The following is a 23,558-nucleotide window of genomic DNA, read 5'->3' on the forward strand; positions in this document are numbered from 1 at the left end:
TATGGCAGGGTGGGAGCACGGCTCCCATCTGCCATAGCAAACACTGCTTTGCCATGCAGCCCCCCTCCCAGGAAAATTAATTATTTGTTTTAAAAGGAAGGCCGGCCCAGGGGGATGGGGTCCCCGGGGCCATAATTGGCCCTTCGGAGGAGGGCCACGCGTTCCCCCTCCTCAAAAAAAGCAGGCTTGCCAGGCCCTGGGGGATGGGGTCCCCGGAGCCAGAAGTGGCCCAGGGAAGGGGGCCACACGGCCCCCCTCCCTTTGTAATTATTATTTTTTTTTAAATGAGGCCGTGCCCCCCCAAAAATTTAAATAAAGAAAGGCTGTCCAGTCCCCAGGGGATGGAGTCCCCAGGGCCCAAAATGGCATAGGGAAGGGGGGCCATAATTTTTTTTAAATTCCATGAACAAGGCCATGCCTTGGAGGATGGGGTCCCCACGGCCGAAATCGGCCCTGGGAAAGGGGGCTTCTCGGCCTCTTTCCTGTTTTTTTGTTTCAAATGGGTCAGGCCCTGGGGGATTCTAAAAGAAGGTGGGCACACAGTCTCCCGTCTAAAAATGCAAAAAGAAAAGAAAAGCCAGCATCTCGCTGGAGGCCTCGCCCCCTCCCTGCGCCACTCTGCAGACACTCCTCCTGGAGTGTTCTGAGTTGGGGGATTAGGTCCCCTTGATTCCTGAGGATCCCTGGGGGCTAACTAGGCCACCGGGTACCTCCAGTGGGATTGCTGAGAGGTGGTCCGAGGCCTCATCCCTTTTTACAGCACTCTGCAAACCCAACTCTTGGTGCATTGCTGGTGGGGCGATGAGGTGCTTGTGTGTCCTAAGGACTTCTACACCCAATCTTGCCTTTCTGTTTAATTTTATCGCAGATGCACTTGCTTTTATTCTCTCGTCTTTCTTTCACGCCAGCTCACAGCAGCAATCATGCTCATGGTCCCGTGGTTCTGACACCCCAACTACAAGTGCAAGTGTTGAAAGATAAGTTTTCAAACGGGCACTGTCGAAAGCAGTGCTGCATTTGAAAGTGCAGGTACATTGACTACAGACGTGGCTGGTGTCTCTGGACATTTGCATAACTGTAGATTTAAATCAATGCACTAATAACTCCAAAAATACCCTTCTTGAAATCTAGGTATTATAACGTTTTGGAATCATTTAGAAATTGGTGGATTTTGTGTTCATTTGTTTACATTTGATACGTTTTGAAGAGCGTCACTTATACAGATTAAACATTTAGGTTTAATTGGTGCAGACAAATCAACTCGTACTGCGGGAGGACACACACCCGCTCACCTCTTAAAAGGGGTTTTAGAAGCGGGCTTGACACCCCAATGCTCCCAACTCGTACTGTGGGAGGACACACACCTGCTCACCTCGTAAAAGGGGTTTAGAAGCGGGCTTGGCACCCCCATGCTCCGAACTCGTACTGCGGGAGGAAACACACCTGCTCACCTCTTAAAAGGGGTTTAGAAGAGGGCTTGGCACCCCCATGCTCCCAACTCGTACTGTGGGAGGACACACACCTGCTCACCTCTTAAAAGGGGTTTAGAAGAGGGCTTGGCACCCCCATGCTCCCAACTCGTACTGCGGGAGGACACACACCCGCTCACCTCTTAAAAGGGGTTTAGAAGAGGGCTTGGCACCCCCATGCTCCCAACTCGTACTGCGGGAGGAATCACACCCGCTCACCTCTTAAAAGGGGTCTAGAAGCGGGCTTGGCACCCCCATGCTCCCAACTTGTACTGCGGGAGGACAAACACCCGCTCACCTCTTAAAAGGGGTTTAGAAGCGGGCTTGGCACCCCTATGCTCCCAACTCGTACTGCGGGAGGACACACACCCGCTCACCTCTTAAAAGGGGTTTAGAAGCGGGCTTGGCACCCCCATGCTCCCAACTCGTACAGCGGGAGGACACACACCCGCTCCCTCTTAAAAGGGGTTTAGAAGAGGGCTTGGCACCCCCATGCTCCCAACCCGTACTGCGGGAGGAAACACACCCGCTCACCTCTTAAAAGGGGTTTAGAAGCGGGCTTGGCACCCCCATGCTCCCAACTCGTACTGCGGGAGGAAACACACCCGCTCACCTCTTAAAAGGGGTTTAGAAGCGGGCTTGGCACCCCCATGCTCCCAACTCGTACTGTGGGAGGACACACACCTGCTCACCTCTTAAAAGGGGTTTAGAAGAGGGCTTGGCACCCCCATGCTCCCAACTCGTACTGCGGGAGGAAACACACCCGCTCACCTCTTAAAAGGGGTTTAGAAGCGGGCTTGGCACCCCCATGCTCCCAACTCGTACTGTGGGAGGACACACACCTGCTCACCTCTTAAAAGGGGTTTAGAAGAGGGCTTGGCACCCCCATGCTCCCAACTCGTACTGCGGGAGGAAACACACCCGCTCACCTCTTAAAAGGGGTTTAGAAGCGGGCTTGACACCCCCATGCTCCCAACTCGTACTGTGGGAGGAAACACACCCGCTCACCTCTTAAAAGGGGTTTAGAAGCGGGCTTGACACCCCCATGCTCCCAACTCGTACTGCGGGAGGACACACACCCGCTCACCTCTTAAAAGGGGTTTAGAAGCGGGCTTGACACCCCCCATGCTCCCAACTTGTACTGCGGGAGGACACACACCCGCTCACCTCTTAAAAGTGGTTTAGAAGCGGGCTTGACACCCCCATGTGATACCTGCTCCCAATGTTGGGAGAATCCTATCTCCTGGTCAATATCCTCCTAGGACACTGGGATTCGATTCAGATACTCAGCAATCTGCATTTATTTTTGCACTTTTAAAATAAGGAAAGTATTTTTAGGTGACTAAGCAGAGAGAGAGGAAAAGGAATGGCAGCCAGTCAACTTCACGGCGCGTCTTCTGAACATTGGAAGGTGGCTTTGAGATATGCACGCAGGCTAACCATCATCAAAGGCAAGGTAAACGATCCGTCAACAGAGGCCGGAAGCCATATGTGATCTGCAGTGAGTAAGCAAAGACCAGAAAGAAACAGGAAGTAGGTCCTGCTCAGAAACATATAAAACACAAGCTTGTCTCGAGGAGTACCGGACATACTTAGAAGACTCACCCAGAAGCAGCCGTCCCTGTAACTTCACTTCACTTTGTGGCAGAAATGGAAGCAGATTTGTCCATTCAAAGTATATATGAGGAACATTACGACGCACAGTATATACTTGAGACATACTTTAAAGCCCAGGGTCCATTCCTTGAAGACTTACTCCTGCAGCCTCTGAAACAGATGGAGGAAGCGTTCACCTCATGTGAGTACAAGTGCACGGATTGTCTTTAAGCAGGCATTGTTATCCTTAAATGCCCTTCATTCTGTCCCATTAATGGAACTTTACTGCTTATCTTCCTGCAAAAGAAAACATTGTGCTGCACGGAAATGTTTTGAGGGACACTGATGGAAAATGCAAAGCTAGTAGGAAGTTTGAAAAGTATATTCGGGAAGATCATGCTGAATTTCTAAACAGGGTGCAAACCCTGATATTTAGTATGAGTTTTTGGCGTTAACGAATACATTGTTTGCTGGTATTCTTTTCTGGCTTTGCCTTATATTTGATCTGCCAAATTGAGCATTGGCGGAATCGGAGACACAAGTTCCACAAGGTCACGATGGCTTATCAAAGGGAAACAGAAGGTCTCACTGAAGCATCGATAAGTGCCTATTCAGGAGCATGGGTAATTATTATTATTTTTTTTAAATCATATGCTGTTACTGAGGCACAGGGTGTGTGTAAAAAGAAAGGGCCATATTTATCACTTTTTCACGTAACACAGCAAACCACCTGCGCTACGTTGCTTGAAAGGGCAGGAAGGCACCGTATTTACCATTATACAGCACATTACTAGCCTTTTCTAGCACTGGCGCACTTTTGGCTGCTAGCGCAGGCACCCTTGCATCATGGTGGAAGTGTGCCTGTTCGTAGGCAGGATTGTTATTGTGCATCACACATAGAAAGAGGAAAAAAACAAGGAGAAATAAAGATATTTCTCCTCATTATGCCTCACCTGAGGAGGAGTAGCATTTTGACGCATTGCCACGTCTACAACCAATATCTGTGAATGCACCAAAATCCATGGGTGGGTGAGTGAGAACACCCACGCTCCACCCATGAACGCCTCCACGGGGCAGAGTAGCAGCGGTTTTTGCTGCCTTGCTTTACTCCAGATTTATCAAGCCATGTAGGACCATGTACGGTGGCATTGCATGGCTTGATAAATCTCACTTAGGTTTTGCGTCACCTTTGCGCCCCTTTGAGTCGCTCAAGGGTGATGCAGAACCTTGCTTAATGTGGCCCCAAGAATTAAAAAGGGCATATAACAATCCACAAAATAAGACGTAGCACATCAGACATAACTATGCATAATGGTTTTCATAACATGTCTTTAGGGTCAACACTTAGGGCCTGATTATGAGTCTGGCAGTCCAAGGACCACTACACTCATGGTGGTGCAGCAGTGGCGGTCATCCGACTGCCACATTTCGAACCTAGTGGTCATGGCGCTTTGGGTCCACTAACTCAGCCAAGGAACAGCTGTGTCCTGGAGGTGGCCCGGCAGTCAAGAGAAATCAATACGGTAGTCCTGCCAAGCACATTATTACTTTTATCACCGCCACTGATTTCATGGTGGTCTTTCCTCCATGAAAACAGTGGTTGTGATGAAAAAAGGGGGCCCTGCAGGGCCCTCTTGTGCCTCACCCCTTATGGATGCACACAGGGGGCGCAACATGTGCCCCATTGTGTGCATGCACAGAAGTTCCGTCATGGCATGGACTTTGGAGCCGAGGCTGTGCTGCAACTTTCTTTGACGTTCCCATTGTGGTGCCTATTTTATAGGCCCCGCCATGGGAACGACAAAGGAAATATCCACCAATGAAAAAAATTGCATTATTGGGCGGAGGTCCTCACGTGGGTTTGGTGGTGTGGCGGTAGAGTGGTCCCGCATCCGCACCGTCAAACCCATAGTTGGGCCCTTAGTGTACAATTCACTAGTGAATGAATGAATGAATGTCTAGGACACATTGAGGATGAATTATGAAATCATCATGTAACAGATGTTAATAGATCTACAAGATCCCCTATGTCCACCTCCCACCTTCCACCACCCCAGCCCTTCTTTCTGACCTCCCTAACAGCTTTTTTCGATTTTTAAATATAGTTTTTGTAAATGTGTAATGCATATGTAGTTAATTTTACATGTAAAGCACATTTATACAACTAGTGAAGTGGTGCGATAAAAAAACAATGTAAAATAACAATATACCAAAAATTGCTTTGACTTTCTTTAGAGGGATAGAGCTAAAAGCCAAGTCAAAAGTGTAAATATTGGGTCGTAAGTGGAGGTTTGTTTCAAAGGAAAATATATCTTTATCTGTGTAAAATGTTTGATGCCAGGCAGCTTCAAGCTGCATCCAACAACAGAAGCACAACCTATGGGCATGATTTTAAAAACTGACACACTCTGTGGGGGTCAGAGTAGACACTTGGCAGGTGCAGCTGGGCAGGGCACCTTTGGCTTTGCATTCACTAATTTGCGATTACCAAATAGGTAATTGCAAATTAGCAAAGGTAAAACCATGTGCACCTATGGTCCTTTTGGCCCATAGGAATGAATGGAATCATATTATCTAATAGTCAATCGCTATTTACCAAATCGCTATTAGGAAATACTAAAGAGTCACTAAAATTTTACTGATTCCCACTTACATAGCAATTTGTTATTCCCAAATAGCGATTCGGTAAAAATCGCTATTTAGGAATTGTAAAATGCTTGTTTGATACATCTGGCCCTAAGGGATTTAGGGGCATATTTTTTCAGCTTTCATGCAGCACAGTGCAGCCAGTCGCCGTGCTGCATTGCTTGATAGGCAGGTAGGCTCTTTATTTAACAGAATGACCCATTTCTGTCTCTTCCTTGTGCTGGAGCCCTGTTGACTGCCTAACGCGAGCGCAGGCACCCTTGTGCTGTGGTACAATGGTACCTGAGTTGTAGAAAGGATTGTTTTTGTGAAGGAAGGGACACCTTCCTGCATCAAAAAAATCCTCTGAGGCCTTTTCCCTTTTCTATGTGTGCTGCAGAATGCAGCAGATGTACAAAGAGGAAAAAACAAAGAGAAATAAAGATATTTCTCCTCGTTACACCTCCCCTGGGGAGATGTAGCATTTTGACCAATGCCCAGGTTAACCAGTGTTGGTAAATCTGGGAATGGGCCTAAATCCATGGGTGGATGCATGGGAGCACACACACCTATGGAATGCCTCCCTTGGGCAGAGTTACTCAACACGGTGATGTGTGCTGCGTTGTATTACTCTGCATTTATCAAGCCATGCAGGGACGTGCCAGGTGTTCTTGCATGGCCTAAAAAATCCGACAAAGATGTTGTGCTACCGTTACGCCTTCTTCTGCAAGGGTGTTGCAAAACCTTCATGAATATGCCTCTCAATTTTTGTCTTTTTTCTAGTTTTTGCTATCAAACAACTTCTCCAAGAACTTGGTAAATTCATGTCCAACCCCATATATGGCCGTAAGGTCTTCTTTATGCATTTCACAAAATCATTTGGGGCCAGATGTACGATCCAAAATTGCATGCGCAAATGGGTTTGCGACCCGTTTGCGCATGCAAAATGTTACAGGGTCATGTACAATTCCTAATTAGCGAGTCACAACTTTTTTGTGACTCACTAATTAGGAATTGTGAGTCGCAAGTAGTAAGGGGCATGCCGAGGCCGTCCCTTCCTAATAGCGAGTCTGTACCCTATGTAAGAATGTTTTGGGTCTGCAATTGCAGTCGCAAAACACTCGCAAATTACTGCCCTGTTCAAGAGGGTGGAAATGGAGTCATAAATGACCCCTTCCCCTTTGTGACTCTGTCCAAAAATACTTTTTAAGGGCAGGCAGTGGTCCCAGGGACCACTTACGGCCCTTAGAAAATCAAACAAAAAAGCACTTCATTTTTTTTTTCAAATGCTTCCCATTTTCCTTTAAGGAAAACAGACTGCATTAAAAAAAAAATGTTTATTGAAAAGCAGTCCCAGACATGGATGTCTGCTGAGTCCAGTAGGCCACCATCCCTGGGAGGGCCAGCCATTCACAATGGGGTCACAGATTGTGAGTGCCTCATTAATATTCATGAGGCTTACATTTTGCGACTCCATTGGGAATCGCTAACAATGTCTCTGACAATGTTGTACATTTGCTTTTGCGACACGCAATTTTTCGCAATTTGCGAGTCGCAAAATCAAATGGTCCTAAATCTGGCCCTTGGTCTCCATAAATATGCAGAAGATGTGAGACAATCAATTAGAGATACATCTGATAGTGCCTTGTTGGTCCAAAGCCCATGTTACCTTCTTCAGATCAAGCTTTCAGTTTGGCTTCCCAGGATATTTCCATGGTTAGGGCCTCTTGTTGGTCCTCTTCTTTCAGAGAAGTTTCTCCTGCACCTCCATCTAAAGGTTTGGAACTTGAGAGAGTCACCTTAGAGGCTCAGGTTGTTCAATTTAAGTTGCCCTTTGTATTCAACAATCTTATCATGCTGAAATTCCAGCCCACGTGCAAGACCCTGCCATTATTTTGTAGTATTACCAATGACACTTCAGGTATCTTACAGTGAACCAATTACGATTTTTGATTTCTCTGAAATTGTTTTTGAACATTTTTCAGTCTCCACCCTTGGAAGGCAATAGGTTGCCAATAGGGATTATCGAAGCTGTGATTACCATCCATCCATCCATCCATCCATCCATCCATCCATCCATCCATCCATCCATCATCCATCCATCCATACATCCATACATCCATCATCCTATCTCCTTCTCTCCTTTCCACCTTTCCCTCTCTTCGTCATTGGACTGTTAGAGGTTGTTTTTATGAGCTTATTGGAGAGGAGACTATCTGATGTTTCTTGTTACAAAGTATTTCGCTGTGACACCTACCTCTGCTGAAGCTGATTAAGTGGGGTTGTTTATGGTGCCTCTGCACACACCTATTGCACCCTTGGGGTACTATAAGTAATACTGCCCCAGAGCTCAGGTTATCTGCCAAAATGTTTGAATGTTATTGGTGGAGGAGGTAGGGTTGAATGGTTCATGTGAAGATGCACAACATCATGCATAATGTTGATGCTGATTTCACTTGAATGACCTTCCAGTATATAGCTTCAGCTCAGGAGATTACCAGGTAACTCAATTAACATACTCTATTAAGGTAGAGAGACTGAATTTGTCAGTGTAATGTGTCATGTTGTCAGTGTAAGAGTTTGTACATTTACATCTACATGCTTCTCATAGATGGCATGAAAGAGAACCGGGAACGAAGAAACGACAAAAGAGATTTTTATGTATTTTTGGATTAAATCATGTAAGTAGCTTCACCGTGGACTCTTTTCACTATGTGATAATATTCTCCACACAAAGAGCAGATGGCGCTAAATACAAGGAAATTTGAATATTCCTCACTAGGGGCTGTATTATGTGAAGTGCCTGGGGGTGCAATGTGTATGAGCTCCCACTTCCAGCCCCCTGGGGCACTTTGATATTACAAAAAGACTCTTGTGTGACCCTTTCTGGAATACAGATAGCACTGGCACTATCATAGAGTGTTACTTCATTTGCTTGCGACTTTTGTCCTATGCAAATATGGGAACCCCCTTGCCTCTGTCCCCACCCTGAATTATGGAGGTTGGCGCAGAGGCAAAGAAGCTGTCAAGAGACGCACTGACAGTGCACCATCCAAAAGGTGGTGCACTGTCAGTGCACCCCCTAATTGCAGCCCTCTGGGAGGAGGAAAGGGGGTCCCAAGGACCCCCCCAGACATCCCTGTGCAGGCAGGTGCAGTCACTCACTGCACCCTCATGCAAGGAGATCTTGAATCCCCCTTCAAAGAACAGGCTGGTTGCAGCCTGCACTGTGAAACATGGAGCGGCTGCTTCAAAACTCATGCTATATAATATGACACAAACAGAGTACACAGTATTCTGTAATATGGTTCCTGGTCTACCTAATAATAAAATGTTCTAAATGCCTGCTATGAGCTTTAACACAAATTCACATTACGTAGTGTGCTTTTCATGGACATCACCTCTCACTCGCATTCCTACAGGCCTGACTGTTGCCAGCAGCCCGAGTGACAGTAACTTTAAGTAATACTAGTCCTCTACATCAAAAAGCTGGCTTCTTTTTTGAGTGTAGGTAAAAACAAAAAGGTGGAAAAAAGGAAAATAACATCTGGGTGTTTCCTGGGTGTTTCCTGGTTGTGTGTGTGTTACCAGTGCAGCACACATGCAAAGTCAGAAAATAAATGAGAAATTAAAGCATTTCTACTTCATAGCGCCTATTTGAAATGGATGCTATTTTCTCACGCTAATCCCTGTCCACTTATTTAAGTAAATGAGGCTTAACATCAGAAACCTTGTGTGGTTGCATGGGAATACCCATGCACCACCAATGGTATGCCCTATGGGGCTAAGTAATGCAAAGAAGCGCCATGAGCTCCTCTGTACAAATTTCAACTGATTTTCCAGTTCTAAACAAGTTTAGTGCTGAAACATAAGGGCCTCACTTACAAGAAATTGGCATAAGGCTGTGCTGCAAGTCTTCTTTCCAATTCCAAAGGGCTTGAATGCACTATATTTACAAAACACAGTGCATTCCTGTCCTTCTATCTGGTGCATAATTTGCAGTAGAGTGCCAATGCAGGCACCCTTGTACCATGATGCAAGGGTCTCTGTGTTGTTGACATGATGGGCGGTAGTCCCAGAATGTGCAGCAGGTGCAGTCCTTCAGAGTGCAGATTGTTTTGGGTTTAGATCAGGTTTCCAGCAGCGACAGTTGTTTTCTTGTTGTTGTTTCAGACAGCAGATCTGAGTTGCCATGCAGCCATTCCACATTTATGCAGTGTTCCTTGAAATCAAATAGGGGGGCACCCCTGACCAGTGGGATGCAGGGTGCCACCCAGGTGTATGACCATGTCCTCCAAAGTGTGGTATATTCTTTCGCCGAAAAGCATCATTCTTCAAAAATCAATAAATGCTCTCATTGGAGATTAGATCAGGCTTAGCCAACCCACTGGTGTGGTTAATATTCCCTAACACTCCCCTTCAATCAATCAATCAATCAATCAATCAATCAATCAATCATAGCATTTGTAAAGCACACTGCTTACCCATGAGGGTCTCAAGGCACTGGAGGGGGGATGCTGCTACTGCTCGAATAGCCAGGTCTTGAGGAGTCTTCTGAAGGTTAGGAGGTCTTGGGTCTGCCGTAGGAGGGTGGGGAGGGTGTTCCAGGTCTTGGCGGCGAGGTGGGAGAACGATCTGCCACCGGAGGTTGCTCTTCGGATGCGGGGGACTGAGGCGAGGTCGGCAGAGCGGAGCTGGTGGATGGGGGAGTAGAAGCTGAGTCACCTGTTGAGGTATGCTGGTCTGGTTTTGTGGAGTGCCTTGTGTGCGTGGGTGAGGAGCTTGAAGGTGATCCTCTTGTTGACGGGGAGCCAGTGCAGGTCTCTCAGGTGGGGTGTGATGTATCTTCGGCAAGGGATGTTGAGGATCAGGCGTGCGGAGGCGTTTTGAATGTGTTGGAGTAGTTTCAGGAACTTGGCCAAGGCTCCAGCGTAGAGGGCGTGTCCGCAGTCCAACCTGCTGCTGACGAGAGCCTGGGTGAATGTTCTTCTTGTTTCTGTGGGGATCCACCTGTAGAACTTGTGGAGCATGTGAGGATGAACCCTAGGTTGCGTGCGTGGTCGGTGAGTATTGGAGCTGTTCCCAGTGTGGTCGGCCACCAGGAGTTGTCCCAGGCCGAGGGGGTGGAGCCGAGGATGGGGACTTACCTTTTTTCTGAGTTTAGCTTCAGTCGGCTGTTTTTCATCCACTCGGCGATGGCTTTCATTCCTTCGTGGAGGTCGGTTTTGGCAGTGAGGGGGTTCTTGGTGAGGGAGAGTATCAGCTGGGTGTCATCAGCATAGAAGATAATGTTGAGGTTGGGCAGTCGGGTGACGTGAGAGAGAGGTGCTGTGTAGATGTTGAACAATCTTGGGCTGAGGGATGAGCCCTGGGGTACACCGCATATGATCTTGGTGGCTTTGGAGCGGAAAGGGTGAGGAGGATGCTCTGAGTTCTGCCGTAGAGGTGGTCCAATCCAGAGCCTTGTCTTGGATCTCAGCATCACGGAGGCGTGTGCGTCGGGTGCAGTGGCAGACAGTGTTAAAGGCGGCTGATAGGTCCAGGAGGATGAGAGCCGCGGTTTCTCCGCTGTCCAGCAGGGCTCTGATGTCATCTGTGGCTGCGATGAGGGCAGTTTTGGTACTGTGGTTGCTGCAGAACCCGGACTGGGACGGGTCCAGGATGTTGTGCTCCTCGAGGTAGCGGGTCAGTTGTCTGTTGATAGTCTTCTTGTTGACCTTCACCGGTAACAGGAGCAGGTTGATGGGACGGAAATTCTTGAGGTTCTTGGGGTCAGCCTTGGGTTTTTGGAGTAAGGCGTTGATCTTGGCGTGCTTTCAACTCTCCGGAAAGGTTGCTGTCTTGAAGGAGATGTTGATGGCTTTCTGGAGATGGGGTGCGATGGTGGTGCTGGCTTTGTTGAAGATGTGGTGTCGGCATGGGTCTGACGGAGATCCAGAGTGGATGGTGTTTATGATTTTGATAGTGTCTTCGTCGTTTATGTTGGTCCAGGAGAGCAGGGGGTCGGAGCGGATGGTGGTCATGGGGACGGAGGTCTGAGTGGTCGGTGGGGTGGTCGGGACGTTGAAGCTGTTGTGGATGTCTGCTATCTTGCAAGGGAAGAAGGTGGCAAGGGAGTCGCATAGGTCTTCCGAAGGTGGGATGTCGTTGGTGTTGGAGCTGGGGTTGGAGAGTTCCTTCACGATGTTGAAGAGCTTTTTGCTGTTGTATGCATTGTTGTCTAGGCGGTCTTTGATGAAGGCCCTTTTGGCCGATCTGATGAGGTGATTGTGTCTGCGGGTGGTGTTCATGTGGGCTGAGTAGCTGTCCGGTGTCTGTTCACGGTGCCATTTCTTCTCTAGCTTTCGGCAGGTTTGCTTGGAGGCCTGGAGGTTTTCAGTGACCCAGCTGGCTTTCTTGTTGGCATGTCTGTTGGAGGGTTCCTTGATTGGGGCAAGGGTGTTGGTGCAGTCGTCGATCCATTGTCTGAGGTTGCGGGTGGCTGTGTCGGGGTGGGTGGGGTCGCAGGTGGGTTCCGGGCGAGGGTGGTGGTTAGCTGGTCTTCAGTGACTTTGCTCAAGCAGCAGTGGGGGATCTGTTGGGTGCGGTGGTGCATGGTGGGTTTCCAGGAGGCGAAGTGGATGCAGAGATGGTCGGTCCAGTGGAGCTCGGTGGTGTGGTTGAAGGAGACGTGGGCACTTGTGGAGAAGATGGGGTCAAGCGTGTGGCCGGCGGAGTGGGTGGGTATTGTGACAAGTTGTCGGAGTCCCAGATTGGCAAGGTTGTCGATCAGGGTGGTGGAGTTGTGGTAGTTGTTGTTCTCGAGGTGGAAGTTCAGGTCCCCGAGAAGGATGTAGTCTGTGGAGGCGAGGGCGTGTGTACTGACGAAATTGGCGATGGAGTCATTTAACTGTGGTCGAGGTCCGCGGGGTCTATAGATGAGAGTTCCTCTGAGGGTGGTGTTGGGATCGGTGTGGATCTGGAAGTGCAGGTGTTTGGCGGTGCTGAGGGTGTCATCTGTGTTGGTCGAGACTCTGAGATTGTTCCTGTGGACGATGGCGATTCCTCCTTCTGCTCCGTTGGTGTGGTCCCTGCGGGTAATCTTGTAGCCGTCCGGGATGGCTATGGCAATGTCGGGTGCCGAGGAGGGGTTCAAACAGGTCTCTGTCAGGAAGGCGATGTTAGGGGAGGTTGAGTCGAGTAGGTCTCAGAGTTCAACTGCGTGTTTGTGGGCGGAGCGGGTGGTGAGAAGAATGCATCTGAGGTAGTTGGGTTCTTTCCTGGTGGGTGGATTAGCGGGTCAGATGCTGGTGAACCTGAAGTTCCGGCAGGAGAAGGGACCTTGGGTGTGCTTTGGGGCAGCTAGGAAGCAGGTGTAAGATCATCCGTTGTTGAGTGCATGGAGGGTGCTGGCATCGTAGCGGCGTCTGGTGTCGTGGTGTTCGCAGGGGCCAGGGGTACTGGTGCTGGGCGCGATCCAGGCATGGATGGGCGCAGATGGCCTTGCCTTAGGCGCGCCTTCGGCACGCGAGCGGCACGCTGCTGTGTGCAGCCGCCATATAAGGGGTGGTGGGAGGGAGGAGCAGCTCAGAGGTGGGAGCGGGGCGGTGAATGGGCGAGCAGGGGGGCAGGGCCGCAGGGACGTAGCGGCGGGAATACGGTTGAGGAACAGCAGAGGGAAACAGAGGGCAAAACAGGGCACAGAATCACAGAAAGGAAATAGAAGCAATATGGATGGAAAAGACGGTACAAAAACCAATACAGGGCACAGAATCACCAGAACCAAGTACAGTGAGCGAGCCACAAACACTTCCAGCCCTCTCCCAAATCTAATTCAATTGGCTCTTGTGTGGTTGGGTTTGCAGGATGTTGGGGTGAGCCAGTGCGGTACTAAAGTGTTATCCTCCCTTTGAAGACAAGTTTGGCTACTTCTTTCTCATCCTGCTTTCTGCTGTTTTCCAACCACAGGACATCCTTTGTCTCTTTAGCAGGCCCCTTCATACCTCATTAAGACAGCTTGACTCAGCCCGACATAGGCTAACCAATAAGAGAAGGGTTGCTGAAAGGTTGGATTTTGGCTTACAGAAAAGAAAGTTGAATGACTTATTTTCTGTTTGCAAGTTGTTGGATTTATCATAACTATCATTTTAAGTCCTCAAATGACATTTTTAGCTTGTTCTTGTCAATATTTATACTTAAATACAATATTCCATTATGAACCTACGGAGCGAATTATCTGCAATGAGGAAAAATAAAATGGTCGGGTTGTCCCTCACCAGGGCATATACAACATATTTTCTAATATCCCTTCATTTAGTTACATGGCACCCTACCCCTGGGACACCTAGGGGAGGCCTTGGGGCTGGCTTATGTATATATATAATTTAATTTTAAGGGCAGTCTGCAAAGCAGGACTGCCTTTAAAATGACAGCAGCCAACACAACAGTGCACACTTCAGTGAAGCAAATCAACTGGGCCTCTAAACCTTCCTGCCCTATTTTATACTAAGACTTATAGGTAGTTTGAATACCCCGTGCTTTATTATATACTAGGGACTTATAGGGCTGGTGTATATGTCAATATATAAGGTAGATTACTACTTTAGAAAGTACCTTTAATTCCAAAGTTGAATTTGTATATGATTTAATTTTGAAGGCAGTCTGCCTTGGGTTTCTTTAAAATGGCTTTGCTTGTTTGTTTAAAAGAATTGTGTTTATTATTTGAGTAGGGCTTCCACCCCTCTGAACTAATATCCCAATTCCTCAAAGAGCTGCATCGCGGAGTGCCCCCAAATCCCCAATATGTTTACAGACAGTGCAGTTAGGAGCAGCGGAGACAGAGACAGAGACTACCACATGTAGTTTTGTAAATACCATTTGTTTGTATGTGCGTAGTACTTTTGTAGTAATGCTAAACGTCGCATAAAGTGTAGTTTGTGTAATAGACCCTGTAGTTCTTAATTTTCTATTACCATAGTTGGCAGAGGAAGATACATTAAAGCATATATTTAGCATTGCTTGATATATAATATTAAATCTGTCATTCCGAAATCCCAAAAACCCACGATTTCCATATCTGATGCTAGGGTCCATCAGTACGTGGCTAAGTGTTGAACCTCTGGTTCACAATTATCACCCCAACCTATACAACAATGGATGGCTTGTTCTTTCTTGCAGTTCCTTTATCTTTTATTTATCAGCTAAGTGGAAGACAGAGAAACACAAATGAATGCTTTAAAGAGTTGAGGGTCTGTTTCTGAACTCTGCTATGAATGGCAGGTCATGGGATCCAAAATAAGTAATTGATTGACCCTTTGAACTGAGTGTTGTAGTCTTTATGTCCTCATTATCAGTGTATCGTTCCTTAATCTGAGAAGAGAGTTGTGAAATCTTTTCAACAGTGTCAACATAGATATCTGTTGTTTCTTATCTCTAGACACAGTAACATCTCTGACTGACAAGATTAACAAAGCCTGAGATCAGAGTATTGGAGAGATGCTGTCTTGATTATATGACCTATCTCAATTCAACAAATGTGATATACATTGAGTCAGGTTGATGTCAGTAGTGTAATGCTCTTAGCACATTCGCTCAATGTCCCCTCCTCATTAGGACTTCCAGACCCCTGAAGTTGAGAACCGTTTTTTATGATGGCTGTAGGGCTTTACATGGGGCTGTACGTCAACTGCACATCTTTAATGGTGTCTTAGTGAGGAGTCATTCTTTGCTCTGACAAATGTAGTCAGATTGTGGCTGAATCCCTGTCCAAACAGAAGTGATTTAATGCTATCAAATGTACTGTAATTATGTTATTCATTATTTTATCCTCTAACTTAGAGCACACATGATTTGCAGTCCAATATGATTGAGTTCACTTTTTTTAAAGTCCTTGATGCCAAGAAGAAGAATATAAGAATAGAGCTGCTGGACGTATTAGAAATATCCATGATGTAATCTCTTCAAAGGACTTTCAATTGGATCCTATATGTATCCATCTAAAGGTTGTGGCACTGCTTTTGAATGCCTTTGTGCATGTGCTGTCTCAGCAATGCAAGCGGTGTTGGTTGATGGTGCATTGAATGTAGGCATCCTAGTCCTTTTGCTTTGACTGGTGCCCAAGCTACCTGACCATATGTTTGCATGTTGAAGGGAATAACAGATTCTCTCATAGCAGAACACAAGCCATCACCGTTTTTTGCCTTCGACAACTACCCCAAAACTGCTGGCTAACATAATCCATCTCAATAGCATTAGAATCATCTATCACTTCCTTGGTTAGAAGGTTAGTCTAAATGAAGGTAGAAGTGAGGTGTTGTTTCTCGAACAAGGGTCCTCAAATGCACACACAAAGTAGTGAGATTGGATTTAGGAGTTTATACCTACCTGTATATACTTATATTCACAATATTATGGTACTCAACTTTCTGAATATGGGTCCAGATCTACACTTAAATCATGCAACACAGCACAGCAAGTGAAGTAACTGGGCTGTGTTGTATGAACAAGAGAGAGAGCAGTACAGAGACATATCAACAAAGATGAGATGTGGCACTGTTCTACTGTCTCTCTGTGCTTATGTACGTTATGCTGCCATGCGCCAATGCAAACACCCTTGCACCATGGTGTTTCTGTTGTGATCAGAATAGTTTTTTGTGCTGCAAGCGTTCCCTTCCCAAACAGACACTATACCGAAAGGCAATTTCCTCTTTGTAGGTTATTTCCTCTCTGTGCAGCACACAAGCACAGAGCAAAACATGAGGAAAAAATAAAACTATTTCTCATCCTTCTGCTAGTCTCAGGAATGCACAGGAATTTGGGGCAAATCCAGGTCTACAAGTCTTTGTAGATACAGATTTTCATCACAATTCATGGATTGAATGCACAAAAACATCCATGCATCACCCATGGAAAGCATCCTTGAAACAAAAAAAAAAAGGCAACACATTGTAGCGGTTTGTGTTACTTTGTGTTACAGTCCAACTCAAATGTGATTTGCATTGGATTGTACATACCAACACAACCCTTAACGTTGGGTCTGTGTTAAAAAAAGTATAACAAACCTGATGCAAAGTTTTGGGAAATCTAGGCCTTAATGTTTGACAAGTCAGTACTTAAAACTCGATATGGTAATAGACACCCCACCGTTGATGACTGTATTATTCATTTGAGGATTTATGAAATGTAAAATTGTATGTGGTGCTTGAGGAACATCTATGCTTGGGGCACAATAACTATCCGCTTTAAACTTTGTAATTCAGGTGATGTGAAGGGAGATATTCTGATTGGACTGTCCTTACCACCCACTATTCACCAATTTCTACCAGCTTGTGAATTGTTCCGCGAGGTCATTGTTGCCCAGTACACTGACACTTGCCTTCAGGAAATCAAGAAATGGTGGAAAAAGGAACCTGGAGCATTCGATTGGGCACAATTTCTAAAGCTTTCATACGAGGCCGAGGATGACAGGTACTGTACAAATACACATCTTGCATGTGTTGGTATTGCATCACTTACTCTTGGTTTCATGTGATCCATTTACTAGCTTTCTAAGTAACATATAAATGTATAGGAATTCTTCTGGTCACTGTGATTTTTGTGATACTGTGCCCATTTGACCTAATGAGGGTATTATTTGTGAGACCAGAATATTATTAGGCCTGGGTAAAATGTTAGGTATGACGGAGTAATCTGAGTAATTTTGCGCTACTATTATAACATGAAATTACTGAAAATTACACAATTTCATCCACTTGTAAGATTCTTAGTCATTCGTGGAAAAAATGCCTAGCTGAAGAGCCAGGTACAGAGAGTGAGTGGCTTCTGGCAGCTGCTGTTGCATTTAGCGCTGTTTCCTTAGATCCATTTTGGACACAAGCGTGCATTTTGAGGTAAGAAAATTGGATTAAATGTTAGGTTACGCTTCCAGCATTATTTTGTGTAATTGTGCATAATTTTGCTGTAATTTTACGTAACTATGCTACTGTAAATAACACGAGTTATGCCCACCTATGATTATTATTTCAATTAACAAAAATATAATAATATAAAAGCTCTGAATTAAAATGTGACCTACAAAACTGACTACATCATTTGGATGTTACACAAGGAAGGCTCACTTTTCAAATTAATACTGCTAAATACCATGAATGCTGAAGAATCAAATTTGGTAATGCACCCTAGATGATTTGAAGAAACAGCATTATCTTTCCAAGGACAGAGAATATTCTACATGGTATGTTCACTGCAGGAATTCATAAGGAGAGAGAAAAAGAGTTCTGACATTTGCCATTTGAATTTCTAACTCCACTGCAATCAGAAACCATGCATCTGCAAATTAAAAATAAATGTTGCGATTTTTGGCCAATACTGTTTATTCTGGCTGCTTTTATTTGCACATGAAAATGGGATTTCTAGAGAACTGCTGATTGTGTGAATCATGGCAAAGAGAGGATTCTCACATTGGTCTTTTAATCCACCATTATACAGTCTGTATTACGGGTTGCATCATCTTGTGGCAAGTGCGGTTCTGAAGGCATTTCTTTCAACATCACTGTAGTAATTGAGGAAGAAACAGATATAAAAACATATAAGTATTTCTTAGAATTACATGGTCGTGGAGCCAGTAGAGAACAGCTCTACCAGGCGCAGCAGAAACGACCAACTGAACCAATGCATTCAATTCCTAGGCAACACAGAGATTCTACAGGTGACATCATAAAGAATAAACTATATTCTGAAGAAGCACATTTAACACTACAACATTACTACATACCTTCCCTTGTTTTCAAACTAAAATATAAAAAGAAACAAGAAGAAAGGAAAACTTATCAAAAACGAGCAGGAAGAGTACGAGGTCTGGTACTTCTTCTCACTGAATGAGTAGGCATGGGAACTTGCTTTACAACAGAATCAAGAGCAATACATTTTCTCTGAGTTTCAGAACTAGCATCTGACACGTCATCAGGATTGTGAAAGTCTGAAGGACTAGAACGATGAACAACCTCAGAAACTTTTGACAAATTCCACCAGTCCCCACCTTCAACTTGAACAGCATTGTCATAGTGGCTTCCCAAATTTGATTTCCCCTTTCTTGGCATAAATAGGAGACATCATTTTGACAGAGTCACCAACGTTAAGATAAGACAATTTGACACCTTTCTTTGAGTCAAACCAATTTTTCTGTTTAGACTGTGTGTCCAGCACATTTTCTTTGACAAGAGGCATGAGTTTATCAATACTGGTGTCAGATTCCACCCATTTCGTCATCCACCCAGGTCTAAAAAATGTATTGGCTTTTCTACCTCTCATGAGAACAAAGGGTGCAACTTTAGTTGAAGAATGCGGTGGCGTTCTAAAAATTCAAATCATGTCATTAACAGCACGCACAACATTGTGATGTCCCACTCTGGCCCATTTGACACAATCACCAACAACACGATTCATTCTCTCTACCAGACCGTTACTCTGGGGATGAAAAAGTGAGCTCTTAACATATTTGATACATGAAGACTGAAGAAATAGCTGAAATTCCCTGCTGACAAATTGCTTGCCATTGTTAGACACAACTATCTCTGGAAAACCGTCCATCAAAAATACCTCAGTGAGGAAATCAATGATAACTTTGGCATTAGCTTCTTTGACAAGTTTTATCTCAGGCCACTTGGATGCATAGTCCATAATGACTAGAACTTACTTATTCTGTAATCATAAAACATCATAGGGCCCCTGGACATCAATCCCTACCTTAATCCATTGGCCATCAGGACACTCAATGGATAACAAGTGAGGGGTAAACACTTTCAGAGACTTATCTGAAGTCTTGCAAACACAGCACTCTCGAACCATGTCCTCTACGTCAGTATCCATGGATGGCCACCAAAAGGCATCCAGAATACGACATTTTGTGAGTGTGGCACCTAAATGGCCTTCTTGAGCCCTTTTCAAAATGTTAAGCCTGAGAGAACAAGGAGGAACGAGTTTCTCACCTCTCATCAATAAACCATATTCTAAGGATAACTCACTTTCAATCTTGCAAAAGGGTTGTAATGATGTAGAGAGAACTTGTTCACGTGGCCAACCATTCTCAACTAATTCACAGACATCATGAAGAATGGAATCAGCTAGAAAAGCAGATGTCCATTCCTCTTCAGACCCTACTTTAGTTTCAGGGATATCAAGAGTGGCAACAAAACAATCTTCACAATCTTCGTCAACAAGGTCATTAAACTTAATGTTGTCTTGTTCATTGTTTCTAACTGGAAACCTAGAAAGAAAGTCTGCCCTAAAAATTTTTATGCCAGCAATGTGCTTGACATTGAACTGATACTGTAACAGTCTAGTGCCCATTCTGAGAATCCTGGGTGTGCAGCACTTACTCACCCAGAATGTTCACAAGAGGTTTGTGGTCGGTAAGGAGTAAAAAATGCTTACCCCACACATATGGGTGAAACTATTGTATGGCCCAACAACAAGCCAACAGCTCCTTCTCAATGACTGAATATTGATGTTCTTCACCTCTCAGAACTCTAGAGGCAAACCTAATGGTTTGCTCAACCCCATCAACAATTTGAATTAACTAGACCGACTTGGCTGGCATCAACAGTAAAATAACAATCATGATTGGGATCAAAAGGTTCAAGAGCTTGACAATTAGACAATCTCACACTTTCCAATGCAAGCCCACACTCTTCACTCCTCTCAAAGGGCAGCCCTTTTTTTAATAGGGCACTTATGGGGCGAACAATGGTGGCGAAGTAAGGAATGAATTTTGAATAGCATTCACAAAGCCCTAACAAGGACTTAACACCACTCTTGTCTGATGGAGCAGGAGCCGTTGTGATGGCTTCTAACAAGTCTGGCTTGGGATTCACACCTTCTTGAGACACAACATGTCCTAGGTATTCCACTTTGTAGCAACCAAACTCACACTTTTTTGATTTGAGAACAACAACATGCTCTTTGAATAACAATATCACAACTTTGGGTCTCTTGTACAAAGACTAGAACATCATCCTGAAACACCAGAAAGGAGTCTAAACATCTAAGGATATTGCCCATGACCCTTTGGAAGACAGAAGCTGCAGAGGATAGCCTGAAAGGCATGTGATGGTCCTGGAAAGTGCCTAAAGGAGACACAAAGGCAGTGAGGGGTCTGAATTCCAGGTGGAGCTCCACCTGATGATATGCACTGGCAATATTAAGTTTAGAAAAGCACTTAGCTCCCCTTATGGCAGCAAACAAATCAGATATTTTTGGTAGGGGATGAGAATCAATCCATATCTTCTTGTTAAGGAATCTCAAGTCGACACAGACCCTGAGTTGACCATTCTTCTTACGGACCACCACCAAGGGAGAAAGACACAAGGAGGACTCGGCCGGCTCAATGATTCCCTTAACACACAACTCGTTGAGCGCCGTCTCCAAGTCAGACCTAACGCTAAAAGGTGCTCCTCTAAGTTTCTGTTTCACAGGTGCAGCACCATGCTTGATCACAATCGTATGTTTGAAACCACTTATCTTAGCTAGATGATCCCCAAACACGGAAGGAAATGTGGTTATCCACTTTTGTTTAGTGTCATTTTGTTTTGTGTCATCATGTCACTCCACCACTAACACTTGTTCAAGTGTGCCAGGCTTCAATATCATACCAAATAAACCCTGGTGAAACCACCCAAGAATGTTTAAGCCTTTGAAAGCAACATAAATGTTGCCCTTTATGTGCCTCCCTTTAAAAGACATTTCATCTTCGAAAAAATCCAAAAAGATCAATCTTGCGTCCTTCATGAGACACGGGTGATCAATCTGGAGGGGACAGCTCAATTGAATTCTCCATGTCTCCACAAACAATTTCTTCATTATCATCGTAATACGGGCACCTGAGTCTACCAGTAGGGGAAGAACTTTGTCCCCAACACCTATGTCTGCAATAGGGTCTACACAAGAAGAAGGATCACCTTCAACAGTTTCATAAGAGAAACTGATATGCTTGTTTGCATTCTGTGAAACTAAATCACTCTCTTTGCAAATTAAAGAACCCCCCTCTGAATCACTTTCAGTCAGAATCAACCACACACACAACAGGTTTCTTTGAGCTTTGCCTCTTTGGACAAACCTTGGCAAAATGCCCTACTTTCTTGCAGAAATTGCATGCAACAGTAATAGCAGGACATCTACTATTCTTGGTATGAGTGGGGTTGCCACACCTAAGGCAAATATTAGGATTTATTCACTCAGGTTTGACAGACTTCAGAAAATGTTTGTTAAAAACATTCTTGGATTTGGTATGAGGCTTACTAATCTTAATGACGTTAACACTTTCATTACGTTTGTCACTACTTTTGTCCACAAGTTCTTTGAGAGACGTCATTGAAATCTTGATAGCAATTTTGATCGTCTCATCAAGCGAGGGGTCTCTTAGGCCTAGGAGTTTTTGTCTAATGCTTTTGTCTCTACATTGACAAGCAAACTGGTCTCTTATGAGTTGGTTCGTGAAATTTTAAAACTTACAAACTTCAGCCTGTCTCCTCAAAGCAGAGATATACAAATCAACATCTTCATCATCCAATTGCTTCCTCCTGAAGAAGTTGTGTCTTAACACCATAAGACTGGGTTGCTCATCGAATCTTCTTTTTAACTACAAAACATTTTCTCGAAACTCATCTAGACCATCACTTTCTTCTGGAGATAGGGTGGGTAAATCTTTGAAAATAGATCTGCTTTCAAACCACAGTGAGTGAAGAAAAAGGCATTTTTTCTATCAGCAGCATATCTTGATGCTCATATAGCCCCTAAGTACGTTTCGAAAGCATCAAACCAGATTTTCCATCAGACTGGAGGCTCACCTGGATTGTCCAGGAATGAAGGAGGAGGGTTGACAGCTTGTACACATTTTGAGAATTGAAGGAGAAAAAAAAAATAGATAAAAACGACGTTATAATGTATATAAAAGAAAAATGGAAATAATGTTAGACATGCATTACTAACACACACTATGCAATTAAAATAAAAGGAAAACCAGTGTCACTCTGATAAAAATGTCAAGATGAATCAATGGTGTGTATGTCACTGTTTAACACACATCCTTACGGGTAAACCCATAATATTAGAATAATGTCACTCAAAATGGGTTAAGGATGAAGATTAGAAAGCCAATTGGTGTGTGTATTGCTGCAGATCGGAACTCCTAAATTCTCCCTACTTCCACGGACAGAGTAATTTTACATTCACACGCACATACACTCACCATACGCTAGGGCCCATCATACTTACATTCATTCTATTACTCTATCCACACTGAACTTATGAGAGAACTCTCCAAAATTAATCCGCATCTGTTCTGAGGTCAATGCAACCTAATTGATTTGTCTCGAGTCATGATTTAAACAATTAAACACATTTGAGATCTCAATAAATGACAAAGAAATAACAACCCGACACTGAAATTCAAACAAGAATGATTTATCTAAAATTAGTTCAAATGGAAAAGTCATTCAATTGCAAAATCATTATTCTCATAATTACCTATTCTGGCTAAATATTCTCTAAGTCAGATCAGGTCTCCCGGCAAAGTAACAGAGTCTCTTGAGTTGCCGTCAGTCAGCATCGATCCTCTTGTACAAATGTTCAGGAAGAAGTGGCCACAGACCCTCTCTAGTCTAGTAATATTTATACTAAAACTAACACATTTAAAGTTACAAACAAACTCCAAACGTCCGTTGAGCCATTGAGCAGAGCGAGCAGGAAAGGATGTTGACTCGCAACATTTTAGAAAAATCCTCCGCTCTCGAAAATCTCCAAAATAAAAACACGGAATAAGGAAGCACAAACTAAAAAATGTAACATCCATGAAAATCGGCTGGCTGTCGTGATGCAATGGAATTGAAAAGAAAG

General features: G+C 44.6%; 1 protein-coding gene across 1 annotated transcript in view; it reads left to right on the forward strand.

The window, feature by feature from the left end:
* Positions 1–3,053: 3,053 nt before the first annotated feature.
* Positions 3,054–23,558, forward strand: part of LOC146829763 (nicotinamide N-methyltransferase-like) — a 69,670-nt gene continuing 49,165 nt past the window's right edge. Inside the window, exons 1-2 of the mRNA XM_085606728.1 lie at positions 3,054–3,267; positions 16,928–17,135. Coding sequence (XP_085462854.1) covers positions 3,120–3,267; positions 16,928–17,135 — 356 coding nt within the window. The 5' untranslated portion in view covers positions 3,054–3,119. The remainder of the gene's footprint in view (positions 3,268–16,927; positions 17,136–23,558) is intronic.

Source organism: Triturus cristatus, chromosome 5_2 (genome assembly GCF_964204655.1).
Source record: "Triturus cristatus chromosome 5_2, aTriCri1.1, whole genome shotgun sequence".
Taxonomy (NCBI): Eukaryota; Metazoa; Chordata; class Amphibia; order Caudata; family Salamandridae; genus Triturus; species Triturus cristatus.